Source organism: Meira miltonrushii, assembly GCF_003144205.1.
Source record: "Meira miltonrushii strain MCA 3882 unplaced genomic scaffold FA14scaffold_3, whole genome shotgun sequence".
Taxonomy (NCBI): Eukaryota; Fungi; Basidiomycota; class Exobasidiomycetes; order Exobasidiales; family Brachybasidiaceae; genus Meira; species Meira miltonrushii.
The window spans coordinates 765,174-788,446 of NW_020289945.1; the positions used below are offsets into that span (position 1 = coordinate 765,174).

The 23,273-nt window shown below is 44.5% G+C and overlaps 5 protein-coding genes across 5 annotated transcripts; 2 read left to right on the top strand and 3 right to left on the bottom strand.

Annotated features, from left to right (window-relative positions):
• Positions 1-6,453: 6,453 nt before the first annotated feature.
• Positions 6,454-9,142, top strand: FA14DRAFT_147303 (uncharacterized protein; the record flags this gene model as incomplete). Its single annotated transcript, XM_025497345.1, has 2 exons — positions 6,454-7,424; positions 7,473-9,142. Exons 1-2 carry the CDS (start codon positions 6,698-6,700, stop codon positions 9,140-9,142), a joined length of 2,397 nt encoding a protein of 798 aa, XP_025353742.1. The 5' UTR covers positions 6,454-6,697.
• Positions 9,143-10,064: 922 nt separating this feature from the next.
• On the top strand, positions 10,065-11,982 carry FA14DRAFT_135672 (guanine nucleotide-binding protein alpha-3 subunit). The gene has a single exon (XM_025497009.1). The coding sequence runs from the start codon at positions 10,511-10,513 to the stop codon at positions 11,573-11,575; it is 1,065 nt and encodes a 354-aa protein (XP_025353743.1). The 5' UTR covers positions 10,065-10,510; the 3' UTR covers positions 11,576-11,982.
• Positions 11,983-12,176: 194 nt separating this feature from the next.
• Positions 12,177-15,494, bottom strand: FA14DRAFT_156138 (uncharacterized protein; the record flags this gene model as incomplete). The annotated part of the gene is made up of 1 exon (XM_025497808.1): positions 12,177-15,494. The coding sequence occupies one exon, from the start codon at positions 15,492-15,494 to the stop codon at positions 12,177-12,179; it is 3,318 nt and encodes a 1,105-aa protein (XP_025353744.1).
• Positions 15,495-17,231: 1,737 nt separating this feature from the next.
• On the bottom strand, positions 17,232-18,131 carry FA14DRAFT_156139 (phosphatases II; the record flags this gene model as incomplete). The annotated part of the gene is made up of 1 exon (XM_025497809.1): positions 17,232-18,131. One exon carries the CDS (start codon positions 18,129-18,131, stop codon positions 17,232-17,234), a length of 900 nt encoding a protein of 299 aa, XP_025353745.1.
• Positions 18,132-18,353: 222 nt separating this feature from the next.
• Positions 18,354-23,257, bottom strand: FA14DRAFT_185214 (P-loop containing nucleoside triphosphate hydrolase protein; the record flags this gene model as incomplete). The annotated part of the gene is made up of 2 exons (XM_025501441.1): positions 18,354-22,856; positions 22,932-23,257. The coding sequence occupies 2 exons, from the start codon at positions 23,255-23,257 to the stop codon at positions 18,776-18,778; spliced, it is 4,407 nt and encodes a 1,468-aa protein (XP_025353746.1). The 3' UTR covers positions 18,354-18,775.
• Positions 23,258-23,273: the final 16 nt, after the last annotated feature.

The window sequence follows — 23,273 nt, forward strand, 5'->3', positions numbered from 1 at the left end:
AGGAGACCGTAATCGTAGGATCATCGTTGAATTTTGATTTGCCCTTAGAGTTTCCGTTTGCGCTACTGCCATTTTGAGTGGCATTTGCCGATGCGGCAGCCCTGTGCATTTGGATCATGTCCGAGGCGCCATCCGGCATAGGCGGCAGTTCTGTCTCGGATGGAGAATTGATGGACGGATTCGGGGAATGATCGCGTGAGAATGTACCTGATAATGTACGCATCAAGCCTACCACGCCACCACCGCTAGGTCTTCGACCGGAGTTGAGTGCGGTAAGAAAGGCGGGATTGTGTCCGGAGTTGCTGTTGGTAGAAGGCGAATTGTTGGAAGATCGTCTCAAGTTAAGTCCGTGCGATAGATTTGATGAAGATGCTGGTTTGCCAAGTAATCCAGTCGCATTGGCTTTTGCGATTGCTTCTTCCAGATCAGATTCTCCATCATCGCTATCTGAAAGGTCGTCATAGTTGACGCTGGGTATAGTGCTAAGCTCTGAGCCTCTTCTAGCGATCGACAAAGAGTCGCTCCATTGTGAGTAAGCACGATGACTATCCCAGAATGCACGGACAGGGTGTACATTGCGCAAACTTGGTCCAACTTCAATCGAATCATCACCGTCCAGTCCAATCATTTCTACTTCATCTCCATGCCCGGCTTTTGTTCGCCAAAATTCAATCGTCAAATGACGGACTTCGTCTAGATGGCCAGCTTGCAATCGTGCGAATGCTTGAACACCAACGTCAAGTAAGAGTTGAATGCCACGCATGAAAATAGGCAATTCATCAATCAATTGAGCCTGCAAGGCAACGAATCCATTGGCATTCTCTAATGCTTTCCTGTCTAGATTCTTGCCGCTTCCATTATCCTGATGCAGCGTAAATCTGGCACGAGCGAAATCATTCTCGCGATCATCACGTTTGATCATGACCGATCTTGGAGCCTCAAACATCCTTTCAATCTTTTGTGTCATTGGTAAGATCGCCGTTTGAATTTCAGTGTCCATCTGTCTCCATGATCGATTGATGATACCTTTCATCACTTCCATATAAGCAGAAACTACTGCATCTTCTGGTCCAGATGGGATTGCAGGCCTTTGACTAGCTTGATAACCTTCACTTTGTCCACCTTCTGCATCCTCTATTAATCGCAAATTGTACACCTTGCGCAAGCAACCAAGCATACGCAATTGTGCATAGTAACATTCGCGCAAGGAATGTGACCAGGCGCCACATTGACGACCAAAGATAGACACACGGCTTTGCAATGCTTCAAAATCTCTTGTCAGATCTGCATACTTTTCCAATGCATTATCCAATGCTTCAACGTTCAACATGGAATCTTCTGCATTGGCGGCATTTGAACTTCTTGGCGTCAAGAGTCCACCTTTCTTCTTGCTCTTTGATGATGGCATAGATGCCAATGGAGAAGAAGAATTACCTTTTCCATCACGATCTTTTCCAGTGATGATCAAATCGGCCAAATCTCTACGTCTTTTCACTCGATTGATTTTGTCGGCAACCTCTTCGATTTGTACCAATGCTGTGTTGAGTTGAGCGTAATCAGGATGCGACTTGTCTGTCAGGCTTACGATCTGTCTCAAAAGCAAAGGATACTTGAGAACACGTTGAACCGGTTTGATCAGCAAAGATCCCAGATCCCAAGCTGTCGTACTCTTTCGCGCTACCTCTGTACATTCACGGAAATAGTTGGCAGCTTTTGTGGATTGACTGTATAATTCTTGCAATCGAAGCACACTTGCTTCATGTCGAGAACAATATGCCGTAAAGATTGCTTCAATACGGGGCATTAGGGTCACAAACAATTGACCAATTCGATCATCATCTTGGTGATTGTTGGGACCAAGACTGGCTTTTCCGTTTCGAATATTGATCTTTTCCCTTGCAAGAGAACCCATTGAAGAATTCAAAAGGGAATGCAGCTCAAATGCAAATGCACATGTACTTTCCAAATGAGCAAAGATGATTCGCATATCTCTTGCCGAAAGAGGTCCTTCCGATGCCAATACCGGAGTACCACTCAAACTTGTCTGAATCTTGCTCACAGAAGCAGCGTTCTTTGCGGCTTGTTGTTGTTGCTGCAAAGAAGGAGCAGGTGATGCAGATGATGCATTTGTGCTCTTATGCGTACTTGGTGGGCCGACAGAAGGTGTGCCAGGCAAAGAATTTCCGTTTGGCGGCCAATGGAAGGACAAATCGGAAGATGCATGAGATGAGGTTGTATATGTTGACGATCGATTGCTTGGACCGCTCGAGCTTGCGTTTGTAGAACTTGTTTGTATTTGTGCTGGTGATGCCAATGGAGCTTCTGGGTATGATTGATGACGGATTGTACTGGTACCCCAATGATTAATCGGTGGGGTACCTTTGACGGAAATATAACTAGAGGAGGACGATTGATTGAGACCCTGCATTGTCACAGGTGTACTAAGACCGGAAGCAAGGATGGGCGTTGTACTACTTGAAAGAGGTGTGGTAAGCGGTGAAGCAGTGGACATTCCAGACAAGGCTTTTGCGCGACCAAGATACAGATCGCGAACGATGCCCAAATCTGAAGCATATGTACGTTCGGTTTCCACAAGTTCTCTGATCGCATTGCAACGACGCAACAAACGTTTCATATCTTCAGGCAAAGAATCTGAAGGTGTTTGAGGCGTTCCGGGTGTTCCAACGCTGGATGAATCCATACCTAATTGACGTTGTAAAGAATCATTCGACATACTTTGTATAGTCGCAAAAGATCTAGTCGTATCCCCTGTTGGCGGTGTTGCAGTTTTGGAATCATCTCCGTTTTGACTTGAATCACCCGTCAGGCTAGCATTGTTCAAAGAATCATTGGAAGTCGGATTATCAAATACTCGTCGGATCGTCGGGCGTGCGATCGGCGCATCAGATTTACGGCCTCGAATCGACATTCCCAATTTGCTCTTCGTCGTCGAGCTTGAGAGAGCTTCGCTAAGAGTACTTGAAGTGGTTGGCATTGTCTCCTCTTTACTGGATCCCAGCCGCCAGATGCTCTTCTTCCGTGGCCCTGGAATCGCACTGGATGAGGGAGCAGAGGGTACGACAAACGCTGCATGCTCATCAACGTGGCCCAAATTAGATGCAGAATGATTAGAAACGTTTCCTTCTTCCTCTAATTGTTTATTTGCATGTTTATTACCAAAGCTCATATTGAAGATTGGCGGTGTCACTTTACGCAAAGTTTTGTATCGAGTTGCCAGCGTGTTCTTTGGATCGCCTTTTCCGTTCTCTCCTTCTACGCCATCATCGGTCAATAGAGAGACAGCCGAGGCATTCTTGTCGCTACCCAATTTCACTTTTGTCGATGAATTTGATTGAGAATTCTCACGAGAACGAAGCGAAGTCTGGCTTTTATCGGCATTGGCGAAATTTGAAACGCTTCCCGAAGTTGAAAAGCCTTCATTGTGCATCATCATATCCACAACGCTCATCTCCTCGATACTCTTTCTAGGCGGACTTAATTGTTCCATTCGGTAAAGATCAAAATTGTTCGTCGTTGAATTAGAAGTTGGAATCCTTCGTGCTTCATTGGGCATCGGCGCACTGACAGAGCGAAATCCATGTCCGCTCTCGCTCATCATACTCGATGTTTTCTGATCCAAGGGTGTACCACGCAATGGGCTCTTGCTAGGTCGTAAAGGTTCTTTTCTAGGATCGAGCGTTGAGTAAGACAAGAATTGCCGCAAATCCGATTCTGTCTTTAGGTTATCTTTGACGATTCTATCCGCATCTAGACCTGTCAATTTTGACATTGTTGCATCTCTTCCACCATCTTGTTCGGGAGATTTCGGATCAGGCTCTTCCAATATTCTCAAAGCAGCAAAGCTTAAAGAAGCAGAGACATCCGGTTGTCCAACCCTTTTGCCTTCCTCCTGAGCCAATTCATTCTGCCCTGCGAGAGGTTCACCGAAACTTGCACGAATAGCAGCCAAAGCTGACGCACCCGATGGTCCAGCAGCAGCAGCAGTACTCAAGGCCGAAGATTGTCGCCAGGAGGAGTGCTTTGCTGATATACCCTTGTTAAGGGAATTTTTGATAGGCGAAGAGGATAGAGTTGTATCAATTGTCGAAGGTAACAGATCCGGTGAAGTCGGTATAGATTTGTACGAGCTAGATGGAGATACTAGACTTGCACGGCCCAAGGTTGGACTTGATGGTGCTGCACGACCTTGTTTGAGGCTCGTTGTTCGATTTGGAATTGAATTCCCACTTCCGAAACTGGTATTACTGTGAACACTTGCGCTACCTCTGCTATTCGCACGTGTTCGAGACGTTGGCCGTTCTGTTTGCGTGATTGTAGAATCATTTTGCAATCGTTTGATGGAGCTTTCACTCGGAACAGATCGTAAGGAAGCTCTCTTTGGTGTACTTGAGCGTGTTTCAATAGCCGCCGATGATCCTAGTCTTTGCATAGTCTTTGGCTTACCATAGTCTGTTGCTGCACCATTCTGCGCCTCCTGAAAGCCACTCGATGTTTCGGACTTTGGCATTCTAGGATACGTTGCCGATTCGGTGATTGTTTTGCGACCTGATGATTTGCTTCGTGTAGACGGTGTGGTATAGTTCGCAGTGCCTCCATTGATGTAATCATATGGCTCATTTGAAAGCATAGACGGAGATCCCGTCCCACCAGCCGTCGAAGGACGATTGCTCTTGCTGTAGCTATGAGCTCGTGATGGCTGCGGTCTCGTCTCTTTGAATGGATCCTGTAGCGTGGACGATGAAAAGTTTCGAGAATTTGATTCAGTTACTGAGGGACTGTTCTTTGGCGGCGTCTTGTCTTTCCTTGATCCACCAAACAGCCTCTTTTTCAATGAAGTAGGATTGTCTACCGGAACGGCAGAAGCAGCATCAGAAGAAGTATGATCGGATACGGCTTGATCTCTTATCGTTGCAGGCTTCCGTCTTGACTCATGCCTTCGCGTGCCTGAAGATTCACCAGATGATACATTGGACGCTTGATCTGATCCACGTTGACCGAAGTGATGCGACATTGTCGATACGGAAGATGCGTCAGTATTCGCATCTTCATAAGCAGAGCTTCCTGAAGCGAGAGCCAACCTTCTTTTACGTTCCAAGAGTGATTGACCTGTTGCTGTGCTGACGAGGATTCCTCCTTTGCCTGCTTGATGACTTGCAGGGCTGATACTGCGAGGTAATAGACTGACATCTGTGCTGAAGCTGCTGTTTCTAGAATGAGGCGGAGGTGAATTGGAGGGCATGATAGGAGGCGAATTTTCGAGAACAGCAGCACTACTTGCTAAGATTTTGCTTCTGGAAGATGTGCTGCGATTCTTTGGAGTAGAAGGCGGAGAGGTGGGTGATTGTGCTGAGGCTGTATACATACTATGTCCGGACTCGATTGACGCTTTACTACTCCAAGGTCCGGACGAACTTGATGGTCTTCTAGAATTGACCGAAGCGGCAGATCTATGTCCGGACAAATTTGAAGCTCCTGAAGGTCTTCTCCAGGATGATTGACTTAAGCCGGCCGGACTCATTCCGTACATTGAGGCTGCATCATAATTACGGGGCGAGCCGGTAGCGTGGTTGTAATCTTCATCTTTGTCCAATACTTCTTCTGCATCAACAGGAATTGAAGTTGAACTCCACGGAGAATCACTCCTGCCTTGAGAACTACTAGCCGCTCGAGCGAAGGACCTGTTCCGAGGAACTTCGCTCATTTTTGATTAGAACACTTTTTTGGGGAAGGGGCGAATTGAGGTTATCAATTGATGCTCTCCATTTCGTGATTAGTCGATTGAAATGCTGTCCACCACAAATTAGTCAATTGAACGAAATTAGTTGAACGGATAGGGGTTTTGCGAATAAAACACTCTAAAGATGAAGTACTCAAAGGGTATCGTCGATGATGAAGGTGAAAAAGCGATCGGATCGCATATAGGCGAATAAGGTATATATACAATATTGTATTATGCATCTTTAATGAAGTTGTTATGCTTATGCTGCAGCAGCATTTTTGACATTCTCGGCACTTTAGCCCAATACGGCCGGAAATGAAATTTGGGATGTACAAGCAAGGAAACGGATGCGCAACGCGAGCTCACGCTTCCCCTCTTTTCTACCGAGTGTACTGGTGCTGCTGCTGCTGCTGCTACTGCTACTGCTTGTCTGTGCGTCAACTTGATTAAACACCGCGCACGCAAAGTCTTGTCAAATGCTCACCCCCGCTTTTGCGCAGTATAGTACAGTCCCAGTACAATTGTCGGCAAAATGGTGTGAGAAGTGCACCCTTTTTTCTGTCTTTCGCTTGCCACTTGTATATTGTTCTAGACTGTTTACTATATACCCCTCCTCTTTCTAAAACCTTAATTATGATCGACATTTAAGATGTGTTTTAATATCATCTTGACAGGAAGGCTTCCTTTGACTTTAATCATATCTTCATTTATACCATCTGGTCATGTGTAATGACGAATGAGTGTAAGACAATGAATGACCCGAAAAGCCATTCAGTAAAGTGAGAAGGCAGCTTATTCAGTGCACCGGCGCAGGGTGAATTGCTGGACCTGGACCAACCCCTGTTAGCGTATAAACGCCCAATTTTAGCTTCAATTGGGTTGAAAGTGTTTCGAGATCCTTCTTGTATTGTAACCGCATCCTTTTTACTATCTTCGTAGCCATAAGAAGCGGCAACAATGGCATCTATACCCGGAACACGAACGAGCGGAAGATCATTCGGTGATGTAAGCATTCCAGGAACATCAAACGGAAGTAGAATCAATACGGTTACTTACAAAAATGCAACAATTAAAGCAATGATCGATCCTAGCTTAAGGGTTAGCGATGTGATCAGACAATTGTGTGCAAATTCTCATCTTGGCGTTCAAGAACCACCGGCTTTGTTTGCTCTTCGAGACGAAACAGACGATGAGTTGATCGATGATACAAATATGTCACGCAAGATCGAAGCAGGAAGAAACTTTAAGCTATGCTCTTCACCAACTATCGAGGCTGTCGAAGTGGTTGACAAATTATCATCGCGGGATGAGCGTATCTTAAAGATGGCAACACATTCTCTTCAAAAGCTAATCAGAGAAAAGCCTTTTAGCAATGAGTTTCTCAAACGAGGAGGCTTTGAAGAATTGATGAATATCATCATGTCACTCGATGGAGGCAATACACTTGCATACACTTTGACAAGCGTACAAAATTTGATCGAATCATGCGATGAAGGTTGGGAAACATTGGATTCGGAATTCATACGAAAAGTTGTCAACATTCTCACCACCCAAGAACGCATTAATGTGTGTCGCCCAGCAACGGCTATTCTGAAAAAGCTCGTGGTAAGTGGACCGCAAGATGCACCAGTCGAACAAGGAAATATCGTAGGTGATACCGAATTAGATCAGAATACAGATCAAGGTAATGCAATGCAACGAGCTACCACTCAAGAAGCTCGAAAGACAAGAGGTGAAATTCCAAGTACATATCGTTATGGATTCGATGTCATTTATGCTGAAATACGAAAGGAGCCAAGCTTTTTGCAAACGCTCACACAACGATTGAGCAGTGCCGATACAACTCTGTGCATGTACAGTCTCAGCCTGATCAACAGCTTGATGAGGAATGCATCCGATACGCTCTTTGACGCATTCACCTCGGAGTTAGAGAGACTAGGTGTATCAAAAGCAGTAGCCAGATTGATGGATTCGACGAGAGGTGACGAATTGGCGAGCTCGATACTGGAATACCAAATGAACGTAATTCGAGTCGCAGGTCATCGGATGAGAACACTGGTCACCCCCACAGATAAGAGACATGTTGGCGCATTATCTTATATCTGGCTACAAGCACGTATACCTGAATTGACACAAGAAGAGGAAGAAGGCGGGGCGATGGTAAAGTACAAATGGAGAAGACTAGGGTTTGAGAATGAAAATGTAGCAAAAGATTTCGCAAGGACCGGTTGGCTAGGATTGGAATGCTGTGAACATTTCGTTCGCACCGATCCGGAGCAGTATGCCAAGATCATCCTCGAGCAAATCAACAGACCCGAACAAAGACGATGCCCTTGGGGAGCAGCATCATTAGAAGTGGTTGAGATTCTAGCGGATCATTATGATATCGCATCTGGTTACAGCACTGCTACGCAATTCCAGCCTCATCTACTGTCCTTCAGTCGACTTCATTATCTTGCTCTTCGTTTCTTCCTGAGGATGTGGTCGGAAAGTGGTGCTTCGATTAGCGATTTCGGTAGAGTGAGCGCTTTGGTTCGTTCTCAGGTGAAGGAAGCCTTGCGCGATGAAGCCTCTAGATCGATGTTAGAGGTAGAGTCTGATTTCCTGGAATCAGCCTATCGGGACGTTCGGGATAGGCAGATGCGCGAACTTGAGGTTGGTGATGATTTCTCAAACAAGACAAGTATTCGTAATCTGAGAGGAAGAATGTATCGAGAAAGCTATGAATTCGTTCGTCAACAGAGGATTCAATGTTTATTGGAAGGTGCATGGTTCCGTAATCCGGCCAGCAATGCAACATTCAGTATGGTAGGCGGAGCTACACGAAACGTAAAAGGCTCATTGACCATGGGAGCGAATGGGATTGCGTCAAGCCGACCATATCGATTCTACCGATTGAGTCCAAACAAGAAATATCTCTATTTCTGCGAAGCTTCTGAGAAAGTGCCAATAAGGAGCGGTCTAGATGATCTTCCGGAAAGGATCGATTTGAGTTTGGTAAGAGATATTCTTATTCATTCACCCGGTCAAAATGTCAATGCAGATGGAAACAATGGTCTTCACAATGGAGGGGCACTCGCAACGAATAATGGAATGATCAATGCCAATGAAGCCAACAGCAACTTAGCGTTCAGTCTCTTAAGGGCTCCAGACGTTAGCCTTGCGGACTTTATTGCTCTGAATTCAAGTCAATTTAGCGAATGGACCGATGGCTTGAGCATGTTAAGCACAGAAGGAGGATTGGTCAACACACGTGAAACGGCCGAATTTATTCAAATTTTGACAGATATTGGAGTAAAGGTGAAATTGTTAGACGTTACGGGAGAACAAGTTGAATTACCGTCTGCCGTTGTACCCCCACATTTACCATCATCCACCTCTTTCTTCTTTGCAGATTTGTAGTTTAAGAAGGTACAATAAACAGATATGTCACATCTTTTGACATGGTGTTGTTGTTCTTGTGCCTGCATTGAACCTAAAGGGGAATGAGGAGTTTGAAAGATCTTTTAGTGCCTGACGAGTGTGGTCATTGTTTTTTAGCGCGTAAAAGCACTTTGTCTGTCTTTCATATGCACCCCTTTGTTCTCTTTCTTACTGGAAAAGTGCTTTAAAACTGGATGCGGCATTGGCTTTTTCTATGATCGGCTTGAACATTTCGGAACCGCCAACAAGAATTCTATTGTAGAAAAAAAGATAGAATGATTGTTATCAAAATACGATATGATCCAACCAGCTAAAGATTCTTCTACATTGAAAGGTGATCCGTGTTGCTCCCATTTCATCATTCAGGCACAAAAGTGATTTGTATGTATGTAAGACGGAGCTTGGCAATACAAAGGCGTCGTCCAAAAAGGAAAAAGGGAAAAAAAGACTAAATCTTGCCGACACTATAACTTAAATTTACAAGACGGGTAAAAGGCTGTGTGTGAGACTGACTGTGTGTGCTGCTGGTTGTGGAAAAAGTTTAATCAATATACGGATGCAGTAAATAACGCGTTTCCAACCAATAGCCATAGAAGCAGCAGTAGCACAGTTACTGTTGCACACACACAAAGAGCACGCGCCCGCTCAAAAAGAATAAATGCAATCCTGCCTGCCAAAACAACACTCTATGCTAAATTGAGACTGTGTTTGAAGGATGCAACATCAAGAAGTGTTGTAAAACCATCATCCTAATTGACAAACTCGCTTCTACTTTTTATCCAACAACAGAAAAGGCTTTATGGCTCAACACCATATGGCAATTTGATCAAACGTATCTCCTAAATGGTGCTCAATTCAGCCCCGAAAAATCAATAAGAACGCATACAAAGAAAGGGGGGGCACTCTAAGTGATTGTGCAAGAAATCAAAATAACGCCCTCATTTATAACAAATTCACATTCGGTCAACCAAAAATAAAGCCTTGGCTGTGTCCCTTTTTCGGATTTCCGTTGATTCTTCTTTTTTCTTTCAATTTTCATTTTCTTCCCATCTCATTCAACCATAGCTCCGTTTCAAAGTAAAACGCTCAAGATTGCCGTTGCAAAAAAAACAAAGTGAACAGCAGTACCTTTTTGTGGAAAATCTTCATCACAACTCCTGTTGATCAAGACTCCTGCTTTTTACTGCTCTTTTGTATGCACACACACACTTTACAGCTCGATTCGTGCAGCAATAAACAACAACTCCGATCAAAGTCAGTGTAACGATCAAGTTTACCTTACGATCCCATCCGGAGTCACCGAACTTGAACCAAACCGGCGTCTCGTGACCATCTGATACTGCCATCATGGGCGCATGTATGTCCACATCGGAGGAAAAGGAGGCAAGGGATAGGAGTGTGATGATCGATAAACAGTTAGAGGATGAAAGTCGGCGATTCAAGAAAGAATGCAAAATTCTATTATTGGGAGCGGGAGAATCGGGGAAGTCTACGATTGTTAAACAAATGAAAATCATTCATCAAAACGGATACAATCATGAAGAATTGATGGTTTACAGACTAACGGTGATTAAAAATTTGGTTGATTCTGCACAAGCCCTCGTTTTGGCTCTACGGAAATTCACTCTAGAACCCGAACACGAAGAGAACCGAGCAAATGCAGAGAAGATCTTGCAGTATCGGGTCGAAGCAGATCCGAGCACAACACTAGATGCTTCAATGGGAGCGGCAATTGAGGCTCTATGGAACGATCCTGCAACAAGGCTAGTGATGGAAAGAAGTAGCGAGTTTTATATGATGGACAGCGCACCATACTTCTTTGGTGAAACAAAGAGGATTGCATCTCCAAACTTTATACCGAACGAACATGACGTCCTACGTGCCCGTTCCAAGACCACCGGAATATCGGAAACGAGATTCAGCATGGGACAGCTATCCATTCACTTATTCGACGTCGGAGGGCAAAGAAGTGAACGTAAGAAATGGATTCACTGTTTTGAAGCGGTTACCAGTATCATTTTCTGCGTTGCACTTAGTGAATACGATCAAGTTCTACTGGAAGAAAGCGGTCAAAATCGAATGGCGGAAAGTTTGGTTTTGTTTGAAAGTGTGGTAAACAGTCGTTGGTTCACGAGGACGAGTATCATTCTGTTTTTGAACAAGATTGACATCTTTAAGCAAAAGATACCGCGGATACCTCTATCGAACTTCTTTGAAGAATATACCGGCGGCAATGATATTAACAAGGCGGCCAAGTATATCCTATGGAGGTTCACACAGACAAATCGAGCGAAATTGAGCATCTATCCGCATCTTACACAAGCAACAGATACGAGCAATATAAGACTCGTCTTTGCTGCTGTGAAAGAGACAATCTTGCAAAATGCTCTGAAGGATTCAGGTATTTTGTGATGCAAACACCACTTTCCAAGGACGATTACGTTGCACCATATACCCCCCTTTCGATCTAATGCGGCATTTTCACCATCAGCTTGCTCCCTTTCGCTCATAAAATCAGTGTTGGCAAGCAAACATTCCAAGCCCGACAAATGGTCAAACGATCGAGATCTCAGTCTACGATTTCGATTCACAAAGTCGACTCTCTTTTCCTCAAGTTCCTGCAACAATGCTGCTATGGTCGCTAAAAATTGGCAATCCCATCTTTCTCCAAAAAATAATAATCTCTTTCTTTCTCTTCTCTCGATCTCACGATGTACTTTTTGGCTGGTAAGGCTCTACGTAGCTATAACTCTCCCCTGTCACCCTAATATCAAAATCATTATACAGTATTTACCACTGAGAGAGACAAGCACGCACGCAAGATAAGATAATGATAAAATAAGATAAAATTTATTGATGCTCTCATACATTCTCCTCTTCTTTTCCCTCCTTCTATTATTTTTTTGTCTCCCATAAATGGGGACGAGACATTGCATGGACGATTAAGCTACAATTTTTGATTTCTTTCTTCCCTACTCCCACCCTCTTCCCTCTTTACCACCTAAACCGCACCTTATGCCACCTTGATGTGATCACTTGCATCACCTTTTCCGCCTCGCATTGAGCCCAACAAACGAGCCAATTCGGCTACATTTCGAACTTTTGCACCGCTTAGACTAAATTCTAATTGATAAAAGTCTGTACCGCGAATTCGATCGGTAGCAGGACTAGAAGCTTCCAATACTTCATTGCTAAAGTCTTCTTCCTCATCTTCCTCGTTCTCTTCTGATTGACCTTGAATTTGGGAAGCCTTTCCGCGTTGTACATTTGCCTTCTTAGGCGCCTTCTTGTTCGATGAAGAAGCTGAGCTTTGTTGTTGTACGCTTGGTGATCCTACCCGTTGTGATGGTGATGGCTGTCTGCCTAATCTTCGTGAAGCTGCAAATGCGGCAGCTTCACTGGCAACACGATGATTACGCAAGACTTGCAATGCTGCTCTTGTTGCTTCGGCTTGCGTAAGTTCACGTTGTTGTTCTGAAACACTTTCACCATTTGATCTTTCATCAAAGTCAGCAAGTGGTGCATCGTAAAATCGATCTTCGCTTGCATCTGCAACGGATCCAGCTTCAGAGTTGACAGACATATCTGGAGCAGGAACGAAGAGGGTCAGCTTGGTAGGGGCATCCTTGACATCAGCTTCGGAATCTTGGCCGTCAATCTCCATCGAATTGCGACTCTTTGGCGAACGTGATCCGGCTTGACGGGATCCATCTTTCGATTCGCCATCTTCATCATCGCCTCCAAGAACGAGGAAGCCACGTTGCATATCCCAGTCCAAGCTGCTTTCAAGATCTTTAGCGAAAGACTTGTAATCGAAATTGAAATTCGACTTCTTGCTACCGGAAGGTTGCTTCTCCTGGTGGGCTTCGCTCATGATATCATGCATAGCAGGGAACAGATCATCAACCGAAAGATGTGAAGATGGCGGCAAGTGACCATTTCGATCATTATCCGAACCTTCTTCATCCTCTTCGGCAGTCAGGTGTGAACCTGAAAGAGGTGCTCCCAATACACGGCCAAGAGGATACAAGTCTGAAGATCCGGGTGCATGAGAAATGCCACCAACACGTCCTGTCTGACCTCCTGGCAAACCAAACAAGGCAAAGCTGAACAAGACCATCATCAGTGCCGCACCAGCTGCCTTTCTTTGGCCAACAGCAGTATTTGCATTTTGCGATTGCACCGTGAGAGCGTTTTGTGATTGACCTTGAATTCGACGAGAAGCGCGTGATGGGCGCATTGAGGATGAAGAGCCAGCTTTCTTCTTGCCGTTGGATCCACTTCGTCCGCTGTCGTGTGCATCATCCTTCAATGTAATATCACCTTCTTCGTCTTCGTTATCATCTTCATCATCAAATGTCGCGGGTTGAGTGAGTGATAAATCTTGTTGACCACCGCCACGGAACGGTTTCATCTCTTCTTCGCGTTGAAGCATGTCAAATTCCATCTTCAGACGTAAGCCACGCTCGTGAGCCAATTCGGCATGCAAAGCTGCTTCACGCTTTTGTTGTTCTTCGAGCTCGCAGCGAAGTCTTGCCAATTCTTTCGAAGCTTCTTCTGCTGCTTTGGCAGCACTAGAAGGAATGTGAACAACAGCAGATGCATCACCAACAAGTTTGCCGTTTTCACTCTTGATTCCCGCAGCAACTGCACCTTGCAATTGACCATCTTCGGTAGGAGCAATACTTCCACCTTTCAATGCCAAAACGGTGTTGAAAATCTCTTGAACTTCTTCACCTTCTTGTTGCGAGATAAAGTTTGCAAACTCATCTTGAGATCCAAAGGCATTCCTGTTCTTATTTCCGAAACTACCAGAGCCAGTCTCATACAGCAACCATACCAGTCTACAAAGGTTCCTGCATTTGATCTCCAACTCCTCGAACTGCTCACGCTTTCTTTGACGAGAAAGGAAAGCTGCCGCACGATTTTTGACCAAGCGTGCTTCTCTCTTTGTCAAACCCGAAGTGTCTGGAGGAACAAAGAGCGAAGAATGTTTGGCAGAAGTATCAATGACAGGGAAAGGCATACCTGCTTCTGTGATTTGGAAAGCAGACGGTGGCGGTCTTTTGGTTCCCGTCTTCTTCTTTGGCTTGTCATCTTCCGGCTCTTCACTTTGCTCATTTGATGTAACATCTGCTAAAGAAGTGTCCGCAGCAGCGCTCAAAGATTCATTCTCCGCTTCCATTTGTGGTACGCTCTCGATGAGACTGTTTGCAGAGATTTGTCTATTCTCCTCTTGAACCAACTTTTGATCGGCTTCACTCTTGGACTTTGCTGAGGCACCTTTGCTCGTAGATGTATTGGAGCGCTTACGAGAATTGTTGGCCGCTTTCTTGGCATTTCCACCTTTTGCTCCTTTCCCGGTGCTGTCTTTGCCATCTGCGCTGCTACCATTCGTCAGCCTTCTCTTCTTCTCACAACGAGGTTTGTCTTCATTGCCATCCTGTCCTGGTACATTTGTGGGATCTGCCATTGGCATTGCAGGCATTGGATAGGCTGGCATACCATTAGACATTTCATGTTCCATCTTCACCTCTACTCCTGGATAGCCAAAGCTTGCCAGTGCCTGTGGTGTGAAGGCTTGAATGCCAGCTTGCATGGTTGATGCCATATCACGTAAGCTCATAGATCTTTGGTGATGTCCGTGATGGTGGACGAGGTTCTGATGACCGAATTGATGTCCCATATCATCAACAGATCGCTGTTGCAAGGGTGGCATTGGAGGACCACCCATAAAGCTTTGGAATGGGGTTACACCGTCAGACATATGATGCATGCCATAGTGAAGATTGGACATTGGCGCATTCATCGATACTACGTCAGACATTGTACGATCGCCGTTGTGAGGGATTCCGAAGAATTGCGTATTTGAGCTAGTTGCGGAAGGAGTAGCAACATTGCTCATGTCCGCCTCTGGTGAAGTGACATCGTTTCCTCCCGGCACAGATGCCGCACCATCGCTACCATCATACAAATCGAAGCTGAGATTGTGTAGACTTGACGAATTTGAAGTCGTTGGTGTGGTGACTGTTGAATCAGAAGCTTGTGAGAAGTTGATGAATTCATTCATAGCAGCACCAGGTGTGTTGGGAGTGGTATGTCGCTCAACGTTTGCTGATGATAATTTTGATGGTAAAGCTGAGAGCGGTGTTACTTTTTTACCTTTACCGCTCTTACCCACCGCACCTTTCTTCTTGCTTGGCGTAGTGATAATTTCAGATGATGCATGTTCACTGTCCAAGATTAGATCTGATTCGATAAAACTGTCAAAGTTTGCATCCGTTGCCATTTGGGCAGCAGGATCGGAATATGAGCCGTTGTGCATGGACATTATGAGGCCGATTAGGTGTAAGAGCAGTTGCTTTTTAAGTGTTACAAATCTTGATGAAATTTGTTTCAATCAGAGTCAATGCACGATGAGTTTGAATTGGCGTGACTCTTGCTTTTTGTTTCGGCCGCCGTCGGAAAATGGTTATATGATTTTTAGAGGGCGCCTTTTTGTTGTTGCCTTTGATTGAATCTCAGCGAATGGCTTGAGGGGACAAATATTTGTTGCAAAAGTCGCGTGAACTCAAAACAACGCCGAATGATAAAAGTTTAAAGTTTTGCGAGAGGAGGGGAAGAAGTGAAGTCTCGACTTGTTGTGATTAAAGTCGGAAGAAAGTAATCCACCAAATAATTCGCCAAATGGACTACAACGATAGTGAGAGTAGCGTCAATCGAATCGTAGGAGATGTCGTGTAAGAGTCGTGATTGACGTGAATGATATTTGTTTTGTGTATGTATGTGTGTGTTTGTTTATGTATCCTCTTGACGTGGAGTCAAAGGGCCGAAATTAGGTTTGACGAGAAGAAAAGGGGGTAGGCGATTAGGAGTGAAACCGTCTTGAATCTATGAAGCCTTGTCAAATAAAAAACACAACCAAATCGTTACGAGAAGGTGAATAAAAAGTGTAGAGGTCGCAGACCGCTGATCGTGATGAAGATAAGGAGAGAGTTACCTTGTTAATGGTTATGGAATTGGAAGAATGCAAACTGTGCATGCACACACACAATACAAGCTCAAGAAGATTCTGAGTTTACGCACCACACGCAACTTCAATCCCAGAAATGATGAATGTCGTCAAAGAACAGATCAAAGGCACTTTAGCAGTGTTTAGTTCAAGATAAACCCGCTTTTCTTCTGGTAATGCATATAATGGCAGTTCAGGAGCTCCTTAAGCGTGTAAATTCCGGGGAGAATTTATACTCTAAGGTGAGCGGAATATCAGTGTGCGCTCGGGCCAAGAAAGAGGTGCAAAAAACAAGGGACATCTGTGCATTTGCCGAACGGCGTAATAAACCTCTTGCTGGGCTTTTGAGTGAGAGAGAGACTGAAGGCGGGCCGAGGAGGTAATAATAGAAACAAACACTGCCTCTCAACAATGATGTAACCAGTAGTAGGCCGTAAGAGCGGCATGTTCCTTCCCGACAAAAAACGGAGAGAGCGGAAGGACTTGAATTGACAATAAGGATATCATTCTATGGTCATGTGATATTGCAAAAAGAGGTTTGACCATCACCTTCATTGCGATCAATCCTCCTTTCACTGGGAAGGAGAATGAATTGAAAGTTTTGCCCCCCTTTGTCTTTAGAGTTTGACTGCTTTTACGCTAATTAACGCCTCGATGAGAAGAAATTCAGGATTAAAGTACAAGCCGCTATTTTGTATTTCCGCACGGGACACAGAAGCCGCGCTAAAAGATGAAGAAAGCTAAAAGATACTGACTTGAATTAAGCGAAGGAAGAAGGGCAGAGTGAGGAGAATGAATGAGATCATGGCTTATCCTTTCCCCCTTTGGAACTACTATGTCATCGAGCCATTTGCCCGTTTCACAAGGAGAGGAAAACTCATTAATGTCCGCATGCAGACATTCTTTCTCCTTCCCGTGTGTCGATGAAGTTTCTTATTAGAAGCCACAATGAGATTTGATTGGAAACGATCTTAGCGTTACTTTAATGTGATCGAGCGGAATTGCGGGTCACAGACAAAGCGCATAAAGTGATTAATTTATGTCATCATGGAGATCCTAGCTTTGAGGTCTGATCTGGTTGATCATTCGACGAGCAAACTTATCTGCCAATGGAGCATCTAAGCAAAAGTCTTCCCAATCTTCACTTTTCAATAAGGACTCCAACCGCTTTGTCAAATGGCTATTTGCTGTTCTGTCCTCTTGGTCCAGCCCTATTAACACTTGAGCAAATGAATCGCGGGCTACTAAATCCTGTTCAGTTGAAGTAGCAAAAAATTCCATGCAATAACGGATACATTCCTCCAATGTCTTACAATCGTCCAGTGTTTCTTGTAGAGCTTGACAAGCTTCCTCGAAAAGTCTGCTTCGAATTTTTGCATCAATTGGGAGTGCGATATTATCATCTTGAGTACTTGCAAATGTTGTCCAACGGGCTATATGCTGTTGTGGTGTGAAATGCACAGTAGAAGGATTGCCGTACAATTGCGTATCGAGTTGCTGTAATTGATGTAGAAATCCAGAATTTGGTTCAATGATCGGTCTTGCCGCTCGCATGATATCCATAGCATCTTGTAGTGTGACGTTGTCTATTATCATCATGCTTGCTACACCAAGAGTGACGCTCCTTGATACACCTTCAAAGCAATGCAGTAATGTGGCACGCTTTGTTGAATGCATACATTCTTGTATTATATTGGCCACTCGTTGAAAGTGTACATCAATTCGAGTAGTATTGACGTCTTTTACCGGAATGCGAACATGTTTGAAAGTTGTCTCGCCTTTTTTGAGATTGTGAACATGATCGATATTGTGTGTAACATTGATGATTTGCACAATACCCAAATCGGACAAAAGCTTGGCAGGAGCGTTGGCTTCTTTAAAACTTCCAATATACAGCCATGGCGCTATGCGAGATGGCAAAGGGATGCCTGTCTCAGTGTTTGACTTTAATGGCATTTATTCAATCATGCCAAGTTCAATGATGATGAAGCTGTCACTTGCTCAGCAATCCTCCCTGACCAGGGAGAGCGGAAAGAGCAACCAACACTTTTAGCGCTGTTCCTGAGAATTGCGCTGCATAGCGTCCCGTCCGGCTTTGCGCTTGTAAATGGAATGCCATTCCCTGTTCAATGCGGCGGTGACCAGGACAGAATGAGTAAATTGAAGTGACTTCAATGCTGGTGATTGAGCGGAAGATGGCGAGCACATGATTTCTGTGGGCGTATTATAAATGCCGTTGATGTTCGGATAATTTGCATAAAATGAACCAACTCATTTCGGAGGTTAAAATGGCGCAAAAACTTCTCGAAAAGTCGTTTTTGATTTTCACAAAACAATATGATTTCCTTTCCCATCATGACCTTGAATGATTGCAACAGGACAGTTCGTATCGTGACCAGATGAGAAAGTTTCATTTCATTGCAGTTCTGCTCATAATATTGTACACATGCTTACAAACACAAGCGACAAAGAATCGACTCTTACGTCCAACACCACCGAGAAAGACGCCGTTCCAAACGTCAATAAAAGCATACAATCGTGATCGTACTTGGTCTGCACGGAGCGCAAAGAGTGAATGAAAAGGGATCGTACCGTATACATTATTGACCATCACGTTCCAATAATTGATGCAAACAATTCAAAACCTTGGATTCGATCGAATCATCTTCTTTTCCTTGCCCAAAAACATCTTCCAAAGGATTCTCAAAACTTTGTGCAAGTGCAGCATCTAATAAAAATCGAAGTTGATTGATCAAAGCAACGATTCTACCACCTGCACGAAGTTTGATCCAACCAGAATCCGCCGTTGCACTCTTTCCATTGCCAATACTGATCCCACCTTCTTTTCGATGAACACGTAAATGTCCACCAAATAACAATAAAGCAAACATTGGAACTTCTGTTGCGTCCCGTAAATAGATCTTGTCACCATTTGCGCCTTTGTTCTGTGATTGAGAAGCTCCTCTACGGAATGAGGCCAGGAAATCACTTGCATACTTGTTGGTATCGAACAAGATACTACTTGGGTGCAAAAAGACTCGTTGATTCTGTGCGTCAAAGAATCGAACTTGTCTGGCTTCTGCTTCTCGTTCAACTGCACCACCAATTGCTTTGTCGTATTTGGCTTGCGGATGTGCAATTCGCACAACAGATGGATACAAGGCCGCAAGTAAAAGAGCACGTTGAAGATTGATCTGCTCACTGTTCTTGTCCAACGATGACGCAACAGTACTGTTCTGCTCTGATCTGTATTGTGCGGAAACAAGACCCATTTCAATCAGGTTTGCCAACAAATCTTGTCGTGTGCTTGAAATATCGCGTAAGGCAGAAGGAGAAATGAAATGATCATCGCACCACGAGCGAATTTCTGCATTGCTATAGCCATCTTTGCGCATCGATAACCATTGATGGTATGCATTAACATCTGTAAGAATATCCGAAGAGCCAAAATTCAACTGCTTACGAGCTTTTGATGCTTCTTGTCTTTTTTCAAACGGAGCGTTGAAAAGAGGTTTGCAGGATAGAATGGCGGCTGCTGTCAACATTGGGCGTAGACAACGGAAGACGCAACTCAAAATCAACAATTTGCCCAATCGCACATCCAAAGGCAACAAAGAAAGATGCCTTCCTAATGCTGTCAAACGTTGCTGATCGGTCACCAACACATTCATATCGTTCAACAATTGAACGGCTTGCTCGATCGCATCTAGACTTGGGGGACTGATGGCAGAAAGCAGGTAGGACTGAACGGGTACGGAATCACCTTTCAACGCTTTGACGCTCAAGATTAGATTTTCCAATGACATCCTTCTCATTTCGGGTATCTGTTGATCTTCCATTCGATATTGTTCAGTTCCTCGGGTGAACAATTTGAAACATTCTCCTGGTCTAACACGACCCGCTCTTCCTCTTCGTTGACGAGCGTTTGCTTTGGAACAACGTGTTTCGACCAATTTTGTTAATCCGCTCTGAACATCATATCTTGTCTCCTTCACCAAGCCTATATCGACGACATAGACAATATCATCAATTGTGATCGATGTTTCTGCCACATTTGTTGACACAACAACTTTTCTTGAACCAGATCGTGGCTTTTTGAAAACCTTCCGTTGATCTTCTGGTGAGAGATTGGCATGCAACGGGAATACGTCTACAGGTCTAGAAGTGGCTTTCTCAATCGATTCGATTGCTTGACGAATTTCACCAACACCGGGCAAAAAGACAAGAATACCTCCATCCGTATCCTTTTTCTGATCTGCTCTTTTGCAAATCATATCAACAGTTTGTCCAATAAGATCATAATCTATTCCTTGGTTCTTCTTACGCGATTTGCTGTCCTCTTCCTCTTCTTCGTTATTCTGGTCATTCTGACCCAACATAGATCTCACGTCCTCCAAATAAAAGTCTTGAACGGGGAATGTTCTGCCAGGAATATCCATTGTGGGAACATTGTTGAAGTAAGAGACAAATGTTTCCCTCTCAATAGTTGCGCTCATCAAGATAACACGCAAAGTTGGATTCCTCTTCAACACTTCCCGAAGCTCGATCAAAAGCAAATCAGAATCAACCCCTCTTTCATGTACTTCATCGACAAACACATGGCTGATTCCACGAAGATCGGGATCATTTGTGCTCAAACGACGTAAGAGCACACCAGTTGTTGTGAATAAAAGTTTCGTATTACGTCCGCTCTTTGATTCTCCTCTGATCGCATATCCAACCATACCTTGACCGTTTAATTCTTCACATCTTTCTTGTGCAACTCTTGAAGCGACACCCATTGCACTTAATCGACGAGGTTGTGTGACGATAATATTACACATACTTCCTTTCCCACTTTCAATCATATTGTCCAAAATGAATTGGGGACATTGTGTCGTTTTACCGCATCCTGTCTCTCCTGCAATGATTAATAATCGGTGTTTGTCTAGCAAAGATACAATCTCTTGACTGCTCGCCATGGCAGGTAACTGTATACGAGCTTCTTTGATAGGTGCATATGCAGAGGATTGATGGAATCGAGTTTGTGCAGCTTTTAGTTCTTCATTTTTGCCTGCATTGTTCACAAGTGGCTTAACAGGAACAATCTTGTTTCCGCGTCTATTCGCCTTTGATGCTTCTGTTGATGTACTCTCCTTGGCTATCGACTTGGGTTCAGCTTTCTTAGCCTTTGTTACTACAACACCAGCCATCACTTCTGATAGCTCTGGTGGCTCTTCCGTGATCTTTCTCCAGCATGTCTCCAATTCTTCTACCATGGCCAAGATGATTCCTCCTTGCCCTGACTCAAGCATTTCCATCCAATCTTCACGTCCACTTTCTTGTCCGGTCAAGCATCTCCCAAGCCTTTGCGTCATGGCTAAACGCAGGTAAGCTGGTAATGTTGTAGAAGCAACAAAGAAGGTTGGCATAGCAGTTTTGTCTGCGATCGGATAGCGAGAAATGTCCCCCGGACATATACGAAGGCGGATATCGTCATCTGGCTTTTTTGCAATGACGATATCGAACATCTCACTTGCATCTCGCTTTTGACTCGTCAATGGTCTTTCTGATGGAGGAATTTCAATCACCCGCTCAGGGCCAAGAACTGCTTCTAGAGCCATCCTTTCGTCTGCTCTGTATTGAGTGATGTCCTCGGATGGAGTTTGACTTTGCTTTAATGCGTCCAAGTGTGATTGCATAGAAAGATGGACAAGCTGTAACAACAGCACTTCGAGACAAGCAGCTTCTCTTGCTTCCACTGGGAGAGCGTCACAAGCAGAAAGTGCAGATCGAACAGCGTCTCTAGGATATCCTGCATTCTTGAATATACGTTCCTCTATCCAGCGAAGGGCAAGGCCATCACCTTTTACAGCTGTTGATGATGAATTTGTCACGAATGAATCGGCTTTACGAGAAGGAGCAAATGCTGCTGGAAGATCATCTTCAGGACAAAAGATTGACAAATATTCCAAACATGCGTCTTCATCCGACAATTTTCCAATCGACTTGAGAGAAGCTGCAGCGGCAGAAGAAGATTGACCTTGACGTGCTGCTGAAAGCCATCGCACAGCTGAATGTGCGTATCCCTTTCTGAAACCCAGCTTTTGCAATTTCTTGGTTAGCTCTTCAGCATCGGCAACTCCTCTTGTTGGTGTTGCAACTCCTGAAGAAGGTGCATCATTTTCATCCATTCCTTCAATCGTTGCATCTTCGTCTTGCATTGGAAAGACTTCCAAAGCCTGTCGTACAGTTTCTTCAATCATATCACGCATACCTTTTGCCATTCGAATCTCCCGTGCTTCCAACCAAGCCTTGGGTAATCGAGGTCCATTTTCTGCTTCCAGCTCTCTCTTTTCTCGTGCTACTCGTTTTGCTTCTTTTTCGCTTTGCATCTTTTGTGATGCTTCAAATGGATCAGCTTGCCAAAGCCAATTAAGATGTTCAGGCGCTTTGGCTTTGTGTGCTGCAAGCGTTCTCCAGTACTCTCGCGGCCCGGTAGGCAAGATGGAGTCCAGAGACAGATTTGAACATAATCGAAACAGAGCATACGTCGCACCCCAATGTTTGGCTTTCTCTTTGCTGTCCAAAACGATTGTGCTTCCTTCATGACCGCTGGGATCGCGAGCGTCGAATCGAACGATAAATGGGTTACTTTGATCGGATTTGTTCGTCTTTGTTAGTGTGACTACGAATGTCCATCTTTCTTCCTGGTTATCTTCGGTATGCTCTTGGTTCTCCTCAGCTTCTCCGGCGTCGTTTGCTTGTTTTCCATACCCTCTCGGAGCTCTTCGTGCGTCTATTGATGGTCTTAGCCATCCTTTTGGTGCATGATGTTTCTGTATACGTTCATTGAGAAGATTGATAGGCGTTTTGGTTCCTGGAGGAAAGAGTGGTGGCGGTCTTGGCGGCACATTATCGGCTGTTATTCCCTTTTCACCTGCTGATGAAGATGCTGTAGGCTGTCCTTTTTGTTGTTGTTGCTGAAATTTAGGTGGTGGCTTAGCGAGTGATTTATTCTTTACCCAATCAGGCAAAGGTTCCGCTTTATTACTCGTTGAGCCGGTCGATTTGATCGCCGCATTCTTCTTCCTAGGCGCCATCAATAGCTGCAATTAT

Excerpts from the sequence above, each read along its gene's own strand:
- FA14DRAFT_135672 (XM_025497009.1), top strand. The coding sequence starts at position 10,511 with ATGGGCGCATGTATGTCCACATCGGAGGAAAAGGAGGCAAGGGATAGG.